Source organism: Staurois parvus, unplaced genomic scaffold (genome assembly GCF_062004578.1).
Source record: "Staurois parvus isolate SC_StPar_1 unplaced genomic scaffold, SC_StPar_1.0 ptg001562l, whole genome shotgun sequence".
Classification (NCBI taxonomy): domain Eukaryota; kingdom Metazoa; phylum Chordata; class Amphibia; order Anura; family Ranidae; genus Staurois; species Staurois parvus.
In genome coordinates this window covers 51,472-74,821 of record NW_028319358.1, presented here as the reverse complement: position 1 = coordinate 74,821, position 23,350 = coordinate 51,472, and the positions used below count along the sequence as shown (strand labels likewise).

At 36.3% G+C, this 23,350-nt stretch overlaps 1 protein-coding gene across 2 annotated transcripts in view; it reads left to right on the top strand.

Moving 5' to 3' along the window:
• Nucleotides 1-22,939, top strand: part of LOC149435290 (uncharacterized) — a 77,489-nt gene extending 54,550 nt beyond the window's left edge. The window contains exons 6-7 of one of the 2 annotated variants that reach the window (XM_089662826.1): nt 18,945-19,158; nt 22,716-22,939. In XM_089662826.1, the coding sequence (XP_089518952.1) occupies nt 18,945-19,158; nt 22,716-22,737 (236 nt within the window). In that variant the 3' untranslated portion in view covers nt 22,738-22,939. Of the gene's footprint in view, nt 1-10,590; nt 13,339-18,944 lie in introns of those variants that run through there. The other variant, XR_016308521.1, reaches the window with a different exon arrangement.
• The last annotated feature ends 411 nt before the right edge of the window (nt 22,940-23,350 follow it).

The window sequence follows — 23,350 nt, the reverse complement described above, 5'->3', positions numbered from 1 at the left end:
TTTTTATTCTTTGGTTTTAATATACATTAATACACTATAATTACACTTATCTTTAGGTGGTGGATTGCTGATGCATTATGCAAAAGAGATAATGGAAAGCCTGCATAAAGACATATTACTTTGGACTTTGTAATCACTATGGGATGTCTTTAAAAAAAATTGCAGAGCTGTTTGTCGATCAAAACTGCAAGTAAGTTCATTCTGTGGGAATGGGACATATTGAATATTCTCAAACTGTATTTTATGTAGTTCCTATATGTGAATACAGAAAGTACCACACTATGGTACACATTTTTTAAAATACATCCCTATGTATCTCTTTTGATATAGAGATTTAGGAAACAATGTACTGTATATGTATCATATAAAATAGGTTGAAGCTCTGTTTATGTATTTATGTTTTTAGTAGTCATAGAAATGATTACTAAGAATAGTAAGATTTCAATGTAAGTACGTTATTTGACTGTCTTTGATAACAGAAATTACCCCCTTTCTTCCCAACTGAGGTGAGAGTGGTCAAATTGCCCTATGGGATTTTTTTTTGTATTTCTCTGGACTCTAACTGCTAAATTTAGGGAAAGGTTGATCTTGATGAACATGTATTTTTCCAGGCTAGTTTACCATATAGCTGTTTAATTTTTGTGAATTTAAAGATAATTTCTTACAAAGCACAATACTTCCATTTCAACCTTCTTGTAGAAACTGGCATTTCTCAAGTCACAGTTGCATACTAATTCTAATGCAGCACACCCAGTAAAGCTCTATCACTTCAGCATTACTGCTCTTGAACTAGTGACACAGAAATTGGAGAAAGGCTTCTATCTGATACTTGCAAATAGATCATAAATGGCTATTGGTGTAAATGCACCGCATCTGTGAATTTTTCGATACTATGTTCAAAAGAGTAATTTGGACTTTTCAGATGTTTCGTAAAATCATTTGGACCACATTTTTAATTGCATATCTTTATTAAATAATATGTCTAAATCAATAAAAACTAAGAGTTTCTTTCCTACACATGGAGAGTTGGTTTATAGTTGACTTCACATAAATCCTTATTGATCAAACTATGTTTCTACCAAGGTACTAACAAGCTACATCCCTACAAATAAGCAATATGAATTATCTCTGGAAAGTAAAAATCTATACAGAATATTTAATAAGTGAATATTACCTTCGAACAGGTACAACACTTTTTCAGAGCGTTTATCAGGCTGTATGGCCCACTTGATCAGGAAGAGGTGGAGTAAGGTTAGGTGTATGTATACTGGACATATGTTCCCCAAGTCATGCATCTCTATTCCAACCAGGGGCGGACTGACCATTTGGGTACTCAGGCACTGCCCGAGGGCCCGGGGTCAGTAGGGGGCCCCATGAGATGTTCCTGGTACCTTTCATAGGCTTTTTTGGGTGTGGTTTGAGTGTGTGCAAGGACATAGGGGCCCCATGATCCCCCATTGCCCGGGGACCCCATGAGTTGTCAGTCCGCCCCTGATTCCAACTCCCATATCAAAGATAAAGTAACGGGACATATATCCAGCTCCCAATTCCAGAATAGAATAGGGATGCCAGAGAAACCCCAAACAAAAAGGACCTGGAAAATAACTTATAAAATATTAACTCTGTATAGAAGCATTACTGTCTCCAGCATCCATCTTTTATCACAGTGGCATCCATATAGTATGTATCTAGAGCTTGCTCAGAAATATATATGGCTTAAACACCAATTAAACCAGTTAGGGTCCTAAAACCATTCCATTATCCAGGAGTGCTACCACAAAAAGGTCCTACTGGGTACCAGCTGGTATAAAATTGAGGAAGGGAGGGAGGGAACACTAGAAACGCGGGGGGGGGGACAAAAACTTGTAGGGTTGGTGGCCAGAGGGTGGTCCTCTTGATGTCAATTACAAAAAAACTCTATATGTGTAGTAAAGAAACTTTCTTGGTTTTTATGACTTTAGACATATTACTATATTATAATTATAATAGATAATTTAAAAAAAAATTAAATTTTGTGAAATATATCTTATAAGAAAGTGATATATTGTGAATTAAAATAAAATGTTATTGATCTGTGTATTTTTACTTATTTTGTCTAAAAGGTCTGTAAATTCCAAGACAGTGAATACAGCTGCCTACATCTTTTTGCACACCTCAAACATATGCCATGGAGTAACTTCCACAATGCTATCCAAAGTTGTCATATTAACATTACATTTATAGAAAATGTCAAAACGTGTATCCTATAGTTGGTGCAGTATGCAGTTCCGCTGTTTCTTTAGATTTTTCAAAATTTTTCTTTGTTTAATGCTTTTGACAACCATCTGCTTTATATCCAGAACAGGCTTTTACTTCTGCAGTACCTGCACAAATTTCAGCCATTTATACACTTCCAAAAATATAGTGACTGCATTGTTATTCATACAGAAAAGGAAAATTATAACCCCTGATATTCTCCACTGAGTGAGAGTGCTTAGAATGCTGGTGGAGGATGGCTGCTGACAGAATGCTGCCAATGTTGGTAAAAGGCTGTTGTGTGTATTTAACCTGATCCAGTGTGGAATTTTCAATGTATGTTTCTCTAACTTTCTCTAACCAGTTATGGCGCTAAGGTGTACTGGATATGCCATAAAAAAAGTCACTCCTGCGCTCTGGCTGCTTTGTATTTTTCCACATGTTGCTGAGGATCCTTCCCTGATCTGATGTGCCTAAGCTGCAGAATTTTCTCTTCCAGTTGTTCACTTATCTATCCATCCAGCCATCCATCCCTGGATTTACCCCACACAGTTGACGGCAGTGACTGTTGGCTACCACTTCATCCTTCTTCTTCTTCTTATTATTATTATTATTATTCAGGATACAACACCATTATGGGTACTAATTATGGAACTTCACCTTAGGAATAAGCACTGTTCTATTCACCTTTTACTTCGTCCTACTGTATAGTTACCTTAAACTTCCTTTGAACCGTTATTCCTGGAACTCACACTGTGAGCCTGTTTTATTTAGTACCTGGTATGCCTGGGTTCTATTCCACCCCATCCCTTTCCCTCTTGCAGCTCCAGAGTTGTGTCAAACTGATAGACTAGATGTCATTTCAACAGTTGGGTCCTGATCTGTGTCGCAGGAGTGCTGCGGTGGCATTAAAAAAACCCTGTGCATAGTGTCTACAGGAATCATTTATTGCTATTAGTATATTGTAGCAATATTGCTGTTACAGGGTATTTAGATTTGTTCTTTTATGTACAGATCAAAACACTTGTCATTAATGCTATGTGCATTTTCGTTTCTGATTATTTGAAACAGATGTTTAAAAAACAGGATTCTCTGATGACATGATTACATGAGTGAAGTGAACGCAGCTTCACCGTATGCACTAACTTTTACTTTGCAAACAAAACAATCATGTTTTCAAAGTAAACATTCTGTAATCATTTGGCAAATAAACCTGAATGTCAGTTGAATCAGCACTGCAAGTAGAAAAAAAGGAACAAAAATTGTTCATATTGATAATAGCCTTGTTTTCCAGAACAAAGTTTATGTATTACTTCAGGGTCATAGGTAATGACAAAGTTTATTGTCAAATGAAGAGACTCAAAGCTGAAATAAAAAGAAATCATTGCAAATGAAGGTTGAATACAAAATGTAAAGCTGAACTCCAGACAGGTATAAAAGGCACAAAATATTGTGTCTCTGCATTCATTAATACATTATTAAATGTAGATGCAAGAAGTTTATTTCGGAATTTGCCTTGGTTTCAGCCTCTTGCCATTCCCTGTACAACAGAGCTCAGAGTAAAAGAGGGATAACCAGTACAAGGAGTGCTGCAGTGCTCAAGAGATAGAAACACAGAGTAGAGTGATAGAGAAATAAGCCCATCAGTGTTCTGCTTCTCCTTAACTATCCAATCAAAGTCTTAGGGGGAAGGGGGGCAATCATAAACCTAGTTGTCAGGGGCGGACTAACAACTCATGGGGCCTCCGGGCAATAGGGGATCATGGGGCCCCTGTGTCCTTGCCCAAACTCAAAAAAGCCTATGAAAAAGGTACCAGGGGCATCTCATGGGGCCCCCTACTGACCCCGGGCCCTTGGGTGGTGCCCGAGTTTCCAAATGGTCAGTTCGCCCCTGCTAGTTGTATTACTTAACTGCAGTAATGAAAAATCAGGTCTTCTAAACTTCCAGACAGGGATTAGTATTTCAGTTTTTGCCAGGAGTTCAGCTCTAAAGGATAAATTCACCTTTGGGAACATGTTACAAGTTTCACCCATTTTTAGAGTGGAACAAGTAACATACTCCCATAGCTGTATCTGCGTCCACAGACCCCTCCCTCTGACAGATAGCACAGGCAAAAGTGCCCCCGTACTATCTGTAAGATTTGAAAACAGCGTGGATGTTCCGCCCACACTGTCGCGTCATTCATTCACGGATTTTCGTGAATAAATGAACTGCAAGTCCCAACAGCCTTAGTAGTTGCTGGTTGTAGTTTTCAATGAACTACCACTGTGCTGTGGAGAGCCGTGGTAGTTCATTCAAGCTTCCTGTCAGAATATCTTCTTCACCGTACATCCCGTACAACAAGCAGATATTCTGACAGGAGACCTGCATGGCATCAGCGATCTACTGATCGATGGTGCAATGCTTTCCAGGCTCCTTTGGACAAAAATAATAGCACATTTTTTTACCTGCAAAAAAATGTTCATGTATTATTTTTGTCCAAGAGGTGAACTTATCCTTTAAATTGTTCTGAAAACATATCAAAATTATAAAATGAAATATGTATTCATGGTTATAAATATAACAAAAATGTGTAATCTGCACATTTTCAAAGCATGGAAATGTATAATAAATGTAAACAACCACATGCTCAAAAAGATTTACACTTAATATCTGAATTTCATGCATGACCACAAAATTTCATGGCACAATGATTTGATTTATTTTCTTGATTAAAGGTGTAGAGAACCTTCAAGGTATAATATAGCCCTATAATTATGCCGCTCAGTGTATTTTAAGCATCAAGCATGCTTAACAGAGGAAATTGTTGCAAATGTCTATATTTTCTTAATATTAAGAATTACATATAAATATTTTACGACCATGTACATCAAGGTTTCCAGTTTTATTTTATTGCTAATGTATTTTCTACATAAAAAAAAAATAGGTAAAAACATTTTTAAATTGGTTCTCTACCTAGTCGCAGATGATTTTTTTACATCATGTAAATCTTTTTTCTTGGCTCTTTTTGCTTTCAAGCATACAAAAATGGCCAACTGGCTGTCCAGGCTGCTGCCTTGAGACACCACATCACATGTAACCCAAGATCTCTGCCTTCTCACAGCTTCCTTGGCTCTTTTACCCACAGCTCCATGCTGCACAGGCCCACAATATTATTTTTCTTTTTCATTACCACATTCTTCTGTTTTAAGTGTATTAACACCCAAGGATAACAATATAATATGTTGCACCTTACACATTCTTAGATGTGGTGTCTACATTAGTTTTCTTTTTTCAGGCTAAGAATATTTTCTACCAGTACAGAAAAAATATATGATGCTCATGCCAAAATTCAAGTGCCCTTGTAGCCAGTGCTCTGAACGGTTATTGCAAACAAAATTTGTATCTTTTCCAGCTATCTTTTGTGAACTAAAAAAAACATCCTAAGTATGGAGAGTAGCCTTGGTAATAACACTGCTACTCCATAGATGCTGTACAGTGAGTGTGCAGCGTCACCCTAGAGCAAGAAATGTACTACTGGCAGGATCACCAATAGAAAATAGAGTATAAAAAAACTAAAAAAAAGGTAAATAATGCAGTCGCACTATTCAAGAACTGGTAAGCTGCAGTATATTACATTTTTGGTTTTGGGTTTAGATAGGCTTTAAGTAATTTATCTTATTAGACATGCCATTTTCTATGTTTTTCCACACTGTGAAGCATATTTAATTGAGACTACGGACACACTTATTCCCGTAAGCTGCTATTTTAATATTTAATACTCATTCTTATTTAATTATATAGATTTAACTGAGTTCACTGGCATAATTAGCTTTAGTAAGCTAAAACACTGCAAAAAAAAAAAATCACAGATATTGAATGTGTGAACAAGCATAGTTTTAGTCTACTAGCTAAAATAGCCATCTATTTTTCATATTATAGTTATGGGATCTCTTACATTTTGTAGAAGGTTCTGAATGCCAAACAGGCAAAGAAGCTAATTATTGCTACTTCTTCTCCCTTTCTTCCTGCAGAAATAGTTTACAACACAAATCCTTGGGGCTGGTATGGAAAAAAAAACAATATTATGCATACTGCTGGGAGCAGAATGAATACACATGATTGCCATTAAACTTCAGCATTCTCACTTCTATGTGTGATTTATTAATTGCCAATCTAAACAGATGCAGAGTCAAGGATTGGTTAGGCTCCTGTCAGATGCCATGTTAATGGACTTAGTTGCCTTACAGTTGCAGCTTAGCCTTAAAAATGTGAATTGCGCTTTCAGAGCCTAGTAACCCCCCCCCCCCATGACTATTAATAAATTATGCAGATGAGCTAAACAAAATTTGCTATTAATCCAGCTTCTAATGTAGATTCTGTGTGGAACTTCAGCATCTAGTTACAGAACTATAAAGGAACCAGAGAATGCAGTATACTCTATTTTTGTAGCTTCAAATATAGGACCATTCAGAAATTGCAAATGCAGTAACCAGTAAGACCAGTAAAATTGGTAGATTAGGGTAGCCATATGCCCAATATGAATTTTAAGAATAAACACAGCATAGAAACAAGTCCACTGAATTAGTAAACCTGTCAAAAATGTTGTATATATATATATATGTTTACTTAAAACATGCATAAGGACAGATATTATAATTAAAAATGAAAAAAACAATCAGTAGATCTAGAAATATAGGCAAAGGACAATAGCCCTGTTCATCCAACAGGTGTTGGGATTTACATATAATGCAGCCAACAAGAACAGAGATGTACATAAACAATTAGTGCCATTTATCCCTGGATATACTGATTGGCATATGGGTTTATCTAAAGGTAAGCTCTGTCTATATTTTATTTTAATTTTGTGTCAGTTCGAATTGATTAGATTTGTGACAGGTTTACATCAAATGTATTCATTTCATGTTTATCTGAAGTGCACTTTTATGTGCCATAACTTAACCATTTAAATGTGGTTTAATATATTTTAAGTGTGTAAAGAAATACCTTTAACAACAAGATTGCATAATTCCAGCATTCTAACAATAGATTCCATAAAGTGTTGTATGATGCAGAAAGTTGTACTTAATTTATTTACTATTTAGTATTATTTTAGAAAACATTAAAATATTGCAGCTTGCATTATAATCATACACTTTTGATTATCTTGCTTTTTAGATATAAACATACAGAAAATTGTATTCATTTGCCAAGAAACTTCTGACATATGTATAAAATGCTTGATAAGTCACTGGGTTCATACAGTGTATTGTGTGTTTCATGGAAGATAGTAAACTTGTATTCATTTTGTAGACAAGAACAGGCTATAAAAAGGAATTTCATGGAAAACTGATTATTCAATTTCAGGCGTGGTGCAAGAAATAATTTACTGTCTCTTTAATGTTCTCCAAGGTCCAAGCATGGAGAACCAGCACTAGGGGTGAGCTAGTATCAAATCTACATTCAGACAGAATATTGCTTGTTCAGAGGTTTTGGTGGACGGCTGAACTTAATGAGTGTTTGGCCTAGCTGAACCTCTGACTGCAGCAGGAAATGATACATGGAGCATTCTTAATACCATTGCTTAATGTGACAGCTTAGGCCAGTTGTTCAGCCTGGTACATGCATAATAAATCTTGGCTGCTTCAGCAGGAACTTTTGGTAAATGTGTACCACTGTCTGTTCAACAGAAGCCAGTCTAAAAACCTTTCAGGTGTAGTAGGTGTGGGTGGGGGGTTAATTAGAATGTGAAAGCCCCCTTTATAAATAAGGGGCCTCCAAATGCTTCTCCCCCCTATTTGAATAATACCCATACTCATTCACAAAAATAGTAAACAGTAAAGCACACTTTTTGGTAAGTCCTTTTCTAAAAAGAAAAACATGTTCTCTAATATACTGTATATCCATATTCCATTTTTCAAAGAACTGTTATCCATTATTTTTTTTTAATTCAATATTTTGTTTTGCTTAGTGTCCAGCCTTTGTTTGACTATCCTGTGGCTTTTGCCTAAAAAGTGGCTATTACTGATTTCTAAGATTTGTCTACCAATTACTTTAATGGGACACATATCGAACATTATAACTTCAGTAAAGTGTACCAAACTCACCTGAAACCAAACCCAGGTACATTTAGCTCATCACAACCCAGCACATACAGTTGTGGCCAAAATTATTCAACCCCCAATGCTGTAAAGGGGTTTAGGGACTATAGTGTACATTTGGAATTGTATTCAGAATCAAATCCTACAAGGACGTTGTAACTACCCAAATGCAACTAAAATGACATCAATTGTTTATGTAATACAGTAGTAAATGGTTCTTATGTGGTTTCTTCATTGCCACAATTATTCAACCCCTTAAAGACTACCACTCTGAAGAACAGAGGTTCATACAGGTGCTTTCCATCAGGTATTGAAAACACCTGTGGATGTCACCGAGCAGCAATCAAGCATAATAAGCACCAATTAGGCAGCTTTAAAATGACTGTGATACTCAGCTCCTTCTAGACATTTACTGGTGTGGTTACAAACATGGTGAAGGCAAGAGAATGGTCCAGGAAGACAAGAGAAGAGGTGATTTCTCTTCACAGGAAGGGCAATGGCTATAAGAAGATTGCAAAGATGTTAAACATACCAAGAGACACCTTAGGAAGCATCATTCGCAAATTCAAGGCAAAGGGCACTGTTGAAACGCTACCTGGTCGTGGCAGAAAGAAGATGCTGACTTCGACTGCTGTGCGCTACCTGAAGCGTAGAGTGGAGAGAAGTCCCCGTGTGACTGCTGAGGAACTGAGAAAAGATTTGTCAGATGTGGGTACAGAAGTTTCAGCCCAGACAATAAGACGCACACTGCGTAATGAAGGCCTCCGTGCCAGAACTCCCAGGCGTACCCCCTTGCTGTCTCCAAAGAATAAGAAGAGTCGACTGCAGTATGCCAAAAGCCATGTGGACAAACCACAAAAGTTGTGGGATAGTGTTCTGTGGACTGATGAAACAAAATTAGAACTGTTTGGGCCCATGGATCAACGCTATGTTTGGAGGAGGAAGAACAAGGCCTATGATGAAAAGAACACCTTGCCTACTGTGAAGCATGGTGGAGGGTCAATCATGCTTTGGGGCTGTTTTGCTTCTGCAGGTACAGGGAAGCTTCAGCGTGTGCAAGGTACCATGAATTCTCTTCAGTACCAGGAGATATTGGATGGAAACGTGATGCAGTCCGTCACACACCTGAGGCTTGGGAGACGTTGGACCTTTCAACAGGACAATGATCCCAAGCATACCTCCAAGTCCACTAGAGCATGGTTGCAGAGGAAAGGCTGGAACATTTTGGAGTGGCCATCGCAGTCACCAGACTTAAATCCGATTGAGAACCTCTGGTGGGACTTAAAGAAAGCAGTTGCAGTGCGCAAGCCTAAGAATGTGACTGAACTGGAGGCCTTTGCCCATGAAGAATGGGCGAAGATACCCGTAGATCGCTGCAAGACACTTGTGTCAAGCTATGCTTCACGTTTAAAAGCTGTTATAACTGTAAAAGGATGCTGTACTAAGTACTAAGATTGAATGTCACTTGGGGGTTGAATAAAACTGATAATGCTGTGAGCACAGAAAAGACATTTGTGGTTATTTCATTATAACTGTTATGTTATATTTGTCTGACCTACAAGTGCCTCTTTAATGTAAATGTAAGCAAGATGACTGAATGATCAAAAGCAATGTCAAACTGGCCAAAACACTCAATTTCAGTGGGGGTTGAATAATTTTGGCCACAACTGTAGATTCCAGCTCCACCTTGATTACAGCCTTGACCAATTCATGTCTGCTTTAATTTGATTCCTGGTTCTATATTTTAGAAAAAAAAATACAGGTACTTATATAGTGCCATCAATTTACATATATTTTGCACATTTACATCAGTCCCTGGCCTCAAGCAGCTTACAATATAAGGGCCCTAAATCATATGCATACACATCCTAGGGCCAAAGTAGACAGGAGCCAATTAACCTAGCAGCATGTCTTTGGAGTGTGGGAGAAAACGCATTCAGGCACAGGGAGAACATGCAAACTCCAGGCAGGTAGTGCCTTTTTTAAAAATATATATTTTTTCAATATATTCTTCAGATTTTTTTAACATATAAAAAGTCAATTTTATAACATATATTTTTACATATATTTGTAAATGCATTCCAAAAATGTAGATTTATATTTTAAAAGACATACAGTATATTTGAAATTTATTTTTAAAAATATTTTTCATATATTTTGTAATAAAAATGCATTTCAACATACGGTGTGTATATATATATATATATATATATATATATATATATTGAAATATATTGAATATGGCCAAAAAGTGTAGCATTTCAAATATATGTTAATATATTTGGGAAGAATATTTTCAAAATATATTTCAAATATCTTCCTTTTGCGATCTCTGATTTCTGATGTTTATAGCTGTAAAATAAAAACTGATTCAACATTTAATTTACATTAAAGATTCTTTGTCATATTTATAGGTAACAATTTGACATCAGCACTTTCCTTTTTTTTTCCCTAAAATTTGAAATCTAGACCAGGTTTAGCTAATGTATATACAAATAATAAAGGCATCACTAGTGTAACTAGTTGCAGACGTTGAATGTGCTGCACATACCCCGAAAAACATCATAATTGCATACAAGACTTGTTTAGCATGTACAGTCTATCTGCTTTGCTTCTGAACCCCCCCCCCCCAAGTATACAGTAATTGTTTCCTTTGATCAATCAAAGCCTGCATTACTGTATACTCAGAGAGGGAGAGAAGGTAGTTGTCAAAAAAGCAGTCTGAATCAGTGCTTATAAACAACCCTGCTCTAGATGCAATTATACAAAGTCAAAAAAAGCGTATTGTTATTATTATTATTTATCTGCAGATCAAAGTGATGAACTCCGATCTGCAAATGCAGATCTAAAGCAACCTGACAAGTAGAAAAAAGTGATGAATAAAATGTTCATCTTTTTAAGCCCTCACTAGCCCCCTAATTTTCTCTAATCAACCCTAATTAACTCCTTAGTCTCCTTCTCTCTTTAACTCTTATTTTCCTGCTGTTTTTTTGTTTGTTATATTTGTTAATAATACTTCAACTTTTTTGTTTTTGTTTTGTCAATATCTTTAAACATTTAACAAACAAAAACAAAAACAAAAAAGCTTTATTTTTGTAAATCACTTTGCACCAGAATTATAACTTTAGAGTCATTTTAAACAAGACAAATTACATATAAAATGTACACTATTTACGTGCAGTAGCACTATTTATTTTTAAGCTAACACTGCTCAAAAAAAAAGAAAAAAGTGTGTTTTGTTTAGTTTTGTATTACCTTATCTTAAGTAATGACAAAGTTATTACCGAAAAAACAGGTCCATAGCAGAAATCTAAAAACAATTTGCTCTGGTTCTTAGGGATTGAGCAGGTTTGAGAGGGTAACATGTTAAAATGCTATGAAAACATGACAACAAGAATATTTGTTGGTTAAATGCTATCATGTCCTCATATAATTGCAGCACTTTAATGCCATGACACATCAGGCCAAAGAAACTATTTAAATTCAGCATCTAATAGTTTTGGATCACTACCCTAAATATCAGTGACTTCCATTAACATTAATTAAAGAGACAACATGAACTGAATATTTATTACACTGTGTTTGCCAACCTAAATAATTATCATAAAGGTCACAATATGAACAAATGACTGCAGCTAATAAATAAATAAAGCAGATTATTATTAAATTAAAAGTATTTGATACCAAAATATATTGTTGAATATATATATATATATATATATATATATATATACATATATATATTAATTTTTTTTACAATTTTTAATGTACATTTTCTATGCTCGCAAAGAAAAATATGAAGAGGGCTTAATCCCTCAGTAACACAATATAGAGATAGCCCATACGCCGTAATACACACATTCTACAGTACACAGCTCACATGATAGTGATAGTACCATGTTGGTCTACATTTTGTAGTGAACTTTATTTAACTTAACTACAATAAAATCTCTAAGATACTATTTTCTCTGAAATTATCAAGTTTCCTCTATTTATACCCAGTGGCAGATATACCACTATAGCAGCCCACAAGCAATTAGAGGTGAGCTGGACCAGGTGGCAAATGTAGCTGGCACCCCTGTAGTTGTTTTGGCTTCCCACCATGCTGCCTCTTATGTCTGTTCTTCTAGTTCCAATTTCTGGAAGGTCCATTCCAGCACCTGCTGCTGGTAACAGACCTCAGACCAGTGTAGCTCAAGTTTCTGGTCCTGTGATGCTTTGTCATAAGGGAAGTCTATGATAGACAACCTCATTATGCTCTGTAGCACCACTGGCTAGAGGTCAGAGGAAGGTTTGGGAGAAAGGGTAGCTGATCTGAAGTCTGAAGAGATTAGGGAGAAAGGGAGGCTGATCTTCGGTCAGAAGGGGTTAAGGAGAAAGAAGGGGGAAGATGATCTGAAATTTGAAGGGGTTTATGGGTCTTATGGAAAATTGATTTCAAGTGGGAAGGGGGGATGATGAGAAGTCTGTTGCGAGGCAATTTTCCTTACACTGATACCAATGTGATGGCATTTCTTTTCTCCCAACAATTATTAATTACCAATGCACCTGGCAGTTTTTTAAACTACTAACATCAGAGCAATTTTCTCTCACTGGGACATTTTTCTGACCACTGATGCTGAGGCATTTTCCTCATAGTGACCATTTGCATGTGGCATTTTTCCTTCCACTGACCAATGTTGTTGGCCATCAACTGTCCATGAACAATAGCTTGTTTTTTTTTTTCTTTTCTGACCACTGTGTTCAATAACCTTAACCACTAAATTCTCTACAATGTGTTATATTTTATATACTCCTGACCAAAATGTTTATTCTCCCAACAGCTGCTGGCTGCCAAATAGTCTTCAACTGGTAAAATTAAGTTCCTCTTCAATAGGAAATAACATTGTTATTTTTGAGTGCATGTTTTTTGGAGAGCCTGGCATACTTCTTCGTACATCTGGAGTCATACTTTACCTGGAGGAAATGTATCTGCAAAAATGTGCTGACTGTTCTATACTTGATGTAGATCATATTGGAAAGGTGAGCAGGAGGCGCAGCTGGTGAAGGGTTGCACGTGGTAAAATATTTAGACACAGAATGGTTATTTATATGTATGTTTTTGATGTGCACAATAGCATGTGAGTGCACAGTAGTAAAAAAATTATTACTTTCGCCTTAGTTTAAAAGATACAGTAGGCATGACAAAGGTTTTGTCTTTATCTTTTTGGGAACATTTTTTGGAAGATTTTTACATCCATATACCTTGATACACATGGAGTAAATCAAGAGTGAAATTGTCAGCATAAAGCGTCTATTGATCTATACTAGATGTAGATCATATAATAAAGCTGAACTTTTTCAATAATTGCACATGTGGGAATGTTGACTGAATGTTATATTTTCTTATTTTAATATGTGGTGTACATAGCAGAGAGTGTTATTATTCGGGGGTTTCACCATTGTTCATATACTGTTGTCATTGGAAGATTGCACTGCATATTTAAAATAGTTGTTCTAAGAGGCATAACACTCTTTGTTTCAATATTGGATTGAGAGGCATTTAGATACACCCTGCTCAGAAGAGGGTGCCACCACCATTCATATACATTCATTTATTTTATTTTTTGTTATTGGTACCTTAAATGGTGTAACACATGATTCAAATGCATTTAGAATATTTATTTTTTTAGAGAATTGCACTGCTTTTTATTTCACTACATTCCTCTTTAATAGGGAAGAGCCAAACGTACCTGGGTTTGGTTTGAAGCAAGTTTGCAGAAGTGTATTGAAGTTTGGATACCAAATCCGAACCCCATTGAAATCAGTAGAATATGAATCTTAGAAATCAGTTATGACCATTTACTAGGCTAAAATATAAAGAATTGTCAAACAAATGTCATGGTGGGGTGGACCCATGTACCATAGCCAAGAAAATGTTACAATATTATGTTTGGCAGACAACACTGCATTTAATAATGCTTAAAGGATAACATAAAAATGGCAAAATTATTTTAAATTGCATGCCTGTGGTTCATCTGTATGATGCATACAGCCTATTACTGCAAAACTGGGTTTTACAAAAAAAAAGCCGTTTAATGACAGCTCCTGGCTGCTTTGGGGTTTTTTTTTTGCAACCAAAAGACCAGAGATTTCCTTCATCTTCACCAAACCCTTATCCTAGATGATCATCTGATATAAATGTTAATGAGGGACATTATGGTAGAAGAAAATAAGGCATGTGGTTTCTCCTAAAAATACAAACCAGACCCTTATCCTTGATGAGGGTCTGGTATGAATGTCAAGAGTGACCTCATGCAAAAAAAAAGACAAAAAAAGTGTATGGTTCCCCCTATATCCATACCAGGCCCTTAACCAAGCATGCAAGCTGGAAAGACAGAAAAAGGGCAGTGAGCATGTGCCCAGGTCAAATACCTCCAATATGGGGGGTACATTGCCAGGGGCGACAAAGTATCCTATCCCCAGATGGATGAAGACAAGGTCCTCTTCCTACAACCTGGGCCTGATGTTGAGGGCTTATCAGAATCTGGAAAACCCCTTTAAAAATAAGGGAGTCTCTATTTACTGGTCTTTCCTATGTAAATGAGTAAGGGGTAAAGAGAATGTTATTGACCAAATATAGCCATGTGACCATACTTGGTCAATGATGTCAGCGCTACCTTTGTCTGATTACATGACTAAAGTTTCCTGGCCAACAAATGAATAGAGCAGCGTGATGTTACTGGCTGCTAAGGAAAGGGTGGGTGCTGACACCCACTGCTTCTTTAAAGTGGAGCTCCACCCAAAAGGGTACATTCCACTTTAAGGACTGGTCCCCCACTCCCCATGAAGAATTGGCACCTTTGGGGAGTGGGTACCCGATTTTGACAGGTACTTATTCCCACTTCTTCCCCGACTGCCTAGACGATCAAAAGTTCTCCTCCCTGCAGTCTTTTGGGATACATGGCATGTCCCAGAAGACTGCAGGACCAATCACAATGTGCAGCACTGCTGACGCATGTGCAGTGGGCACTCAGCTGACACAGCCATGTGCCCACACTTAAGATGTTGGCACTGGGGACAGAGGACAGCCAGTGAACCTGGCTGGGGTGAACACACTGCTGGATCATGGGATAGATGAGTGGCTGTTATTTAAAAGTCAGAAACTACAGTTTTTGTAGCTGCTGATTTTTATTTTTTTCAGTGGAGACTGGATAACCACTTTAACAACCATTAACAGAGGACACTGTCACATATAGTAGCAGCAGAAAAACTGCTACTATATATGACTCTCATCTCCAGCATAAGGGGTAAATGTTCAGCCAAATTGTTCGGACCAAACTTCTGTTTGGACCAAATGGTGAGCTCATCCCTATTCTTTAACCACTTGAGTATTAGCCTGTATATACCCCTTCATTACAAGGTGATTTTTCAGTGATGTGATAGTTTGACTCACAATGACTTGGTAATACAACACTGCACTCAAATTGATTTTATATTTGATTTTTAAGACAGATATAAATTATTAAATAGTATTTAATAATCACAGTTTTTTCTATATAAAGTAAAAAGGACCACACATTTAGATTTGCTTACATTAGCTTTCATTTAGTTACCTTTAAAATATGATTACACAGTTACTGGTGATTAATAGAACTTCAAACTGCCCCCACCTTACAAAATCCCACGCTCTTTGGTGATCAGTGGCAGTTTAAACACCTTAAGACCCCCCATCTTTACTTTTGATCTGCCAATCCTCCTTCCTTTTCTGCTCACAAACATTCACCCCATTCACAATGGAGGGAAGGGAGCTGCCTCCATTGTGATTGGGCAGAAGGTTTGTAACCACCACTAATGTTTATACTTGTGATGGTTGTGATTGGTTAACAGTGACCATAAAATACATAAACACTTTGATTTTCTTTGCACATTGTGACCTTAATCAGAGCTGTCCAATGCATTGGCCACTTGAGTGTATTTTCTAAAGAGCCAATTAAAAATAGAACTCCTGAAATATGTGTCCATCCCCCTGACTTTTACAATACAGTGGTACAGAGGCAGACTCAGAGAAAAATGTATATTTAACAGAACAGTTTTTATAAATAAAATTTTGTCCTGAGATTTGTGTGTGTCTCTAAACACTGGCAAGTTTAGTATAATTGAGTCAGAGGAGCCCTTCTGCAGAGAGCCTGCAAATTGCCCCTCATTGCTTGGGTGTCAGTGTTCTTTTAAATGAAACATAGGGTAACTTTAAAAAAACAAGCGTGCGTTTTAAAAAAGTACACTGTTTCTTTTTACAATAAGCTCCATCTCTCTGTATTTATTTCAGTACCATCACCACATCCTTTTCAGCCTTTCATCATCTACAATGATAAAAGGCACATGTTTGGGACAAAGAATACTTTAGTCACGAATATGCAATGTACAATATTACATGCACAGTCCATTGGTCAATAATACTTCTTGGTGTCCATACAATTATACCAAAAAAAATAAAATAAAGTCTATAAATCTTTTCTTCCAAAAACTCGCTTTATAAATCCAGTATGTGCCGTGTACCTCAAAATAAAAGAAAACTCAATAGTGTATTATCCTCACAATATAAATTCATCCAAATCCCAAAATTAGTTATGCCAAAAAAAATCTTTATAAATTTCATGCAAAAATGCATAAATCGTGAAAACACATGGTGACCCGTGAAACATGTGATAGTGAACCACTATGTGTATTCTTATTATATATAATACTATAGTGAACACTCAGTGTACACATCTAATGTGGCTGAATTGCATGCCCTTACCCAAATGAGTAATAAGCCAGTCATTATAAATAAATCCAAAGGAGGGTACGGATACGGATCTGCTGGAACCTTGTGGGTACCTTCTGATCCCCCAATGCTCCTTTCAATACTCTTGCCTGCTTAGTACTCCAATACATCCATTCATAAAGAAAAATCAAATTCATATAGTGTAGTATGTTAAAGATAAAGATACTCCACGCTTTATTTAGTATGCTTACATAAAATGCCAAATAACTAGCATAAAAGATCCCATGACTCCACCATGCAGCAGCTTCCAGGAATGCCAAACCCTATTACCACAGTTAAAATGGCCGCTCCGCTACTTCCGGTTTCTTGGGCAACATCCAACGTCATGTCCCTTGACGCATTTTGTCACTTCTTTGACTTCCTCATAAAGGGTGGACACCCGTGTATAACATTGGTCAATAATGACTTAAATATTAGGTGTCAGTAGTAAGCTCCCACTTTAACAATAATATTCAGTAGTAAGTGCTCCCTAAAACATTACTGTTTAGTTCCTTCTACAATTTTGATGTTCAGTGACTTCTACAATATACTGTAAGTGTTTAGTGCCCACTACAACATTAGGGGTTAGTAGTAATCACCCTTGCAACATTAGAATCTATGCCCCTACAACATTTGTTGGTCAGTAATCACTGTCCTTTACAACATCAGAACCCTTTGTTGGTGGTCAATGGGAATGTTTAAGGCAAATTATTATTGTTCAGTGGTTACTTATTTATGAGAAGGTGCAGAGGTGTCATGTTGCTGGATTCTGGGTCTCTGCTAGGTGATATCATGCCAGGTGCTCCAACAGCACTAGTTGAACTTTTCATTTTGCCTACCCAGTGTTCATCGATTTATATGTAGTCTCTGTCAGATAGTTCCATGAATACTGGGCAGTCAAAGTGATCCTGTCAGTAGAGGATTTTCTAGACTTTGGTCACCATGCAGGTGATCTGGGGCACATACTCCAGGAGCCTGGGTCTAACAATGCCTATGTATATGGGACATAAGAATCTATTAGCCTAACTTTCCAGTACCTACCAAAAACTGAAATGTGAGTTTTAGCAAACTGATCCTTTAAAGAAACCTGTATAAAGTAAGTAGTTGACATGACTAAACTGAAACAAATTTGTCAATCAGGCATTCTGACTTTACCAATCCTCATGCATGTTTCAGGTCAGGGGCTTAGAAAGTATTGAAGTAAAAGACAGCCAAATAATTAGCATTTTCAGAAGATGGACAGCAATAGCTGCCTCTACATTTCTCACAGTTTTCTGTAACTTTCTGGTGGAAGCTGAAAACATTTGGAACATTATTTTTAAATAAAAAGCACACACCGTAAATTGCTATTCAATTTTTGATGAATTGCATATTTTGTTTGAAGTTATTTTCTATAGGACTAACATCTTCTTCAAAACCTGTTTTGTTCCAGGGACCCAAATTGTGGAATTACCATATTTCCCACTAACAATGTGACTAATGATAGCCATCGGCTCTGTTTAATAATAACAAAGAGGTTTTCCTAAAAAAAAGGATTATAATAAAAATAGCTCTCTATTCGATTAAGCTGTATTTTCTAAAACATAAAATGCAGCATGCAGCAGGCACTTAAATTCAATGCTCTGTCTAATCTGTTCTTTGCTGAGCACATTCGGTGCTTTCCTGATTTGTTTTTAGACCTGTAAAAGCTTTAACAGTGCATATTCCAGATTTCATGCTTATAATAACTTTTAAAGTTCTTAAAAGTGTTCAATATGACTTACAAGGTGTAAAACAAATCTCTTGATGCTCACAGTGAAGGATTATTGCTTTATTAAATGTTGAATTTTCTCATCTTTTTCAGATTTCCATTATGAATCCTGCTTACTTGACAGGTATACTGCTTACACAGATAAAATGTACAAGGCCAGAAATATTTTAAATGGTCACTTACTATTTTGGTTAGCGGCTACACTGGACTTACAAACAAGCAGATTTTATCCGGCATTCATTTTGAGCTCTGTAAACTATTGCTTTTTTTATAGCAAATCAGGGAGTGGAGTGAAAAAGGGAACCATGTGAGTACGAGCCTCAATCTTCATTTGTCAAATAGCTAACATACCACCTACTGAAATATCCATTTGCAATATTTTGTAGATAAACAAAAAACTAAAAAAAAGTATATTCAAAATGTTTTGCACTTTTAATCATGGCCAGGATAAATAATCAGAATCTCTTAAAATAACAACTACACATTTCCTTTAATGTGCACTATATTGTACAGTAGTTTGTATCTTCACTTGTAGATAATACTTAAAACCACTTCCCAGCTGATGTACTATACATACTGTATATGTCCTTGGGAAGTGGTGGCAATCATTCTTTTCAGCAGGAGATCCTCTACAGGCAAAAAGTGATCCTAGTTACTATACAGCCACCCAGTAACTTTTACAGGTGGCAGGTTCTCCCCTCCCACTATCTTTTATCTTTCCTGGGCTCTCCCACCCCATTGAGGAGTTCAGGGCTGATGTGACCAGTTGCATCAGATGCACTGTGAAAAGTGGAAGGAACAGAAGTTTCACTTCCACTTTTGGTTTGTTTTTTACCTAGCTGCTCCCAGCTTGTAAAGCAGCCAATGCTACCAGCTTGTAAAGCAGCTGATCAAACCAATCTCAGTTGGTTGGAGGGCAGAGAGACTTGGAGTCTAACAGATCCAAAATATCTCCATAAAGTGGACCTGCCATGGCCAATGCTGTCACAATGTATGTTGTTCATCCCTTGTAATAGCCGTAAAGTGCAATAAAGAAAATAATTATAAAATAATTTTCTCTGCCTCCGCCAATGCTCAAATGCGAATATGCACGCAGGTCCCACACACATATGTAAATGGTGATCACACCACACATGTGAGGTATCATTGTGAAATTTAGAGTGAGAGGAATAATTTTAGTGGCAGATCTCTAAACTTGCCACTGGTAAAGGCTTTTAAAGCATCACCCATGGGAATTTCTAGGGAGTGTACTTTGTCACCATTCCACATGTGTACACAATTTGAACACATGACATGTTAGGTATCTATTTACTTGGTGTAACATCATATTTCATATTTTGCAAATAAAATGGGTATTATATTGTGTATGTGTGCAATAAAATGCATTAGAGTGTATTTCTTTCAGAAAATTTGTGTTTGATACTGAACTGCGCAAATATCATGTGACATAAAAAAATTGCAACATCCACTATTTGTTTTCAGAAAATATACATTGCTGGTTCTAAATAGTTTTCTAGCAAAAAAAAACATTTTGTTTTTTACATGTGTGGGAAAAATGTTAGAATTGGCCTGGTTTTAGGTGGTTAAAGAGTAACTCCCCTCTGACTGTATGTACATTGCAGGGATTTTAATAAAATATGTAGCAGAGTTCTATCTATTTTTGTTCTTAAGAAAAAGCAGTACATTCCTCTATGTCCTTGAAACACTAATTCCTGAGTAGGAGTGTCTGTGTTCAATAATCAGTTGATGCACTTGCAGTGTCCTCATCCCATTCAGATGTCTTCATTCCTTTAGTGTCTCACCATAATACAATTCCTATTTCAGAGGATGCCTAAAATCTGTCTTGTATCTTAGCGCATACTTTTGGGAAAATCAGTGAGCCAATCACACAAGAAGGAATTACGATTCCGGGGAAGTTTATCAACACTATCTTTGTACAGAATGCTATTTTGCATTGACTTTTACCGAAGATTACACAGCAGTTGCAAATTGATAAGGAAAGAAAACATTTAATCACATTAAATTAAAATATGGATTACTGACCAATTGTTTATGCCATATTATTTTTTCACAAAAGTAGAATTACCCTTTAATTAGTCAATGTGTTGTGTCTTACCTTGGAGTGCAAGAAATGTAGGAGTCCTAACAAATTACTGACAATTTGATAATGTAAATACCATATTTTCCATTAACAGTGCCCCAAATGTTGTTATAATGTAACTATACCATTTTAAATAGCTATCTGTAGTGTCCTAGCCCAGAGTAGTGTCAAGAGATATTTAAGAAGAAGTTGCTAAAACTACAGATTTTTTTCTCCATATACTATTCAGAAAAGGCAGCACAAAAATGTATCAAGTAAAAGTGATTTCTTCAATGTATTAATCACCTCTGCATCATTGTGTCTTGCTTCAGATGTCACACACTGACTTTTAAGTATCATCTAATCCATCATCAAATCTACTTATCTGCTAGAAATATGCAATGCTCTCTTTATCAGGAGGGTTTGATATCAAATTGACATTATATTAATTTTTCAAATACTTATTTCATAGGCTGTGAACACAGTCTCTTTTTAATGCATATCCTAGAAAATGAAGTAGTTGCTGAAATCATAAGTCTGAAACTTTACACCAGCTTGTCAAAGTCATTGAAAGAATGGACTGAATGAAGGGTACTATTTGTTGATAAAAATTGTATTACAACATATTTACTTTAGATAGACCTTCAAGCAAAAAGATAATTACATGCACAATTGTAATTTTAGATACAGATTTGTAATTGTACACAGCATCTTAAATACAGAATTAGCTACAGATTTGTAATGTTAGACCGCCTTTATTCCTGGTTTAGTTCATTTTTTACTTCGTGGGTTAATATCACCGCTATATAGGTTATGTCTCTCTTCATTAGACAAAGGTAAAAATATAACCTACTTACCTGTGTTCAATGTTTTCTGAGTCTGATTCAAAACAAGCCAAGAGTAAAACAGCCCATAGATGAGTCTTTATTTCCCTTATCCACACATTCAAGGTGAATGGGGGAATCCTTGCCACTGAAATTTTATATTCTGACAGCAGGGAAATTCCTAGACATCAGAATAAATTGATCAGCGCTCCTGACTATAACCGGTGGTGCTGATTCCCTGTAGGGAAAACCCAACAGGCTGGTTGTACAGAAGTCTACATGGATTGAAAATCGGCCAAACTTCTATCTATGTATGGCCGACTTTGTATACCCAACATGCTTATTTCTAGGTGCATGACTCAAAAAGTACTGAAGTTAGAGGGAGATAAATTGGTAGCACTACTACTACTGCTACTGCTAGGGTAGAAGTTTCACCCACAGTTACATGCAACATGTGCACAGTGCCCTGTGACAAGCATACTCTCTTTGAGCCAGGCAATGGCATACAATAATAAATTTGTATAGACACTAGCCACCAAATATAAGGAGGAAAAAACCCTTGCTGTTTGAGGTTAACCCAAATAATATCCAGGAATTGTTTCAAAGACATTATTTTCAATGAGAAGCAATCTGGATCTATATGCCACAAAATGTGCATCCTAAAGTGTTAGCTTTCCTTTTCACTTGATTGCTTTTTCTGACCCTGATCATTAGGTCTGCTCTCTGACCATTAGGTCTCCTTGATTATACTGTTAACTATTTATAAATCTTTATTTATAACCAGTGGAAATTATTTATTGATGTACATGATGCTAACTGCAATGCATATGATACACAGGATGCTAACTGGCAATAGAGGGCTGCACTGGTGCTCTCTCTCTGTCTTGCATATTTATGATTTTCCTTGTATATTGTACAATTATTCATCTCTAATACATGTTTGCTTCTGTCCTTTTTTAGGTATGACCATGATTTTAGGTGAAGCCTCAAATTATTCTAGCAGTCATGAAATGTATGGTCAGATCCCTAAGGAGGATCTAGGATTATGACTAATGGTTTTTTTGTTTTTATTTTAATATTTGTTTGTTTTAAACATTTTTTTATTATTTCTTGGTTGTTGAAGGAGGTAAGACATGAAAATGATATTGATGCAATTAATGCAATAAAGATTTTTCTTTTAAAAAGTCTGGTGTGCAGGGCATCATTTTTCAACTCAAGACAACCATACATCAGTTTGATATGATCAAGTGGTCATTGTTATAAGCAAGAATCTCTAGCCGAGGTCAATTTGTACCTGCAACACAAAGTTATTCAGGGCTAGCCTAATAGTTTTTCATTTAACAATCCGGTAGCATTTTTGCCCAGATAACTTAAATAATATATAATGTATACACACTACAAAAGGGGCAGGTCATAATCATCATGTATGGAGATATACAGTAAATTCATTAAGCAACCCAAAATAGCACCAAATTTCTTTGGTCATTATATTCAGATTGGTTTTAACTAACATAAATCTGACAATCTACACAGAATTTATTCAGAATGATAATGTAATCAAAATACATTTTCAGTCAACTGAAACAGCTACAAAT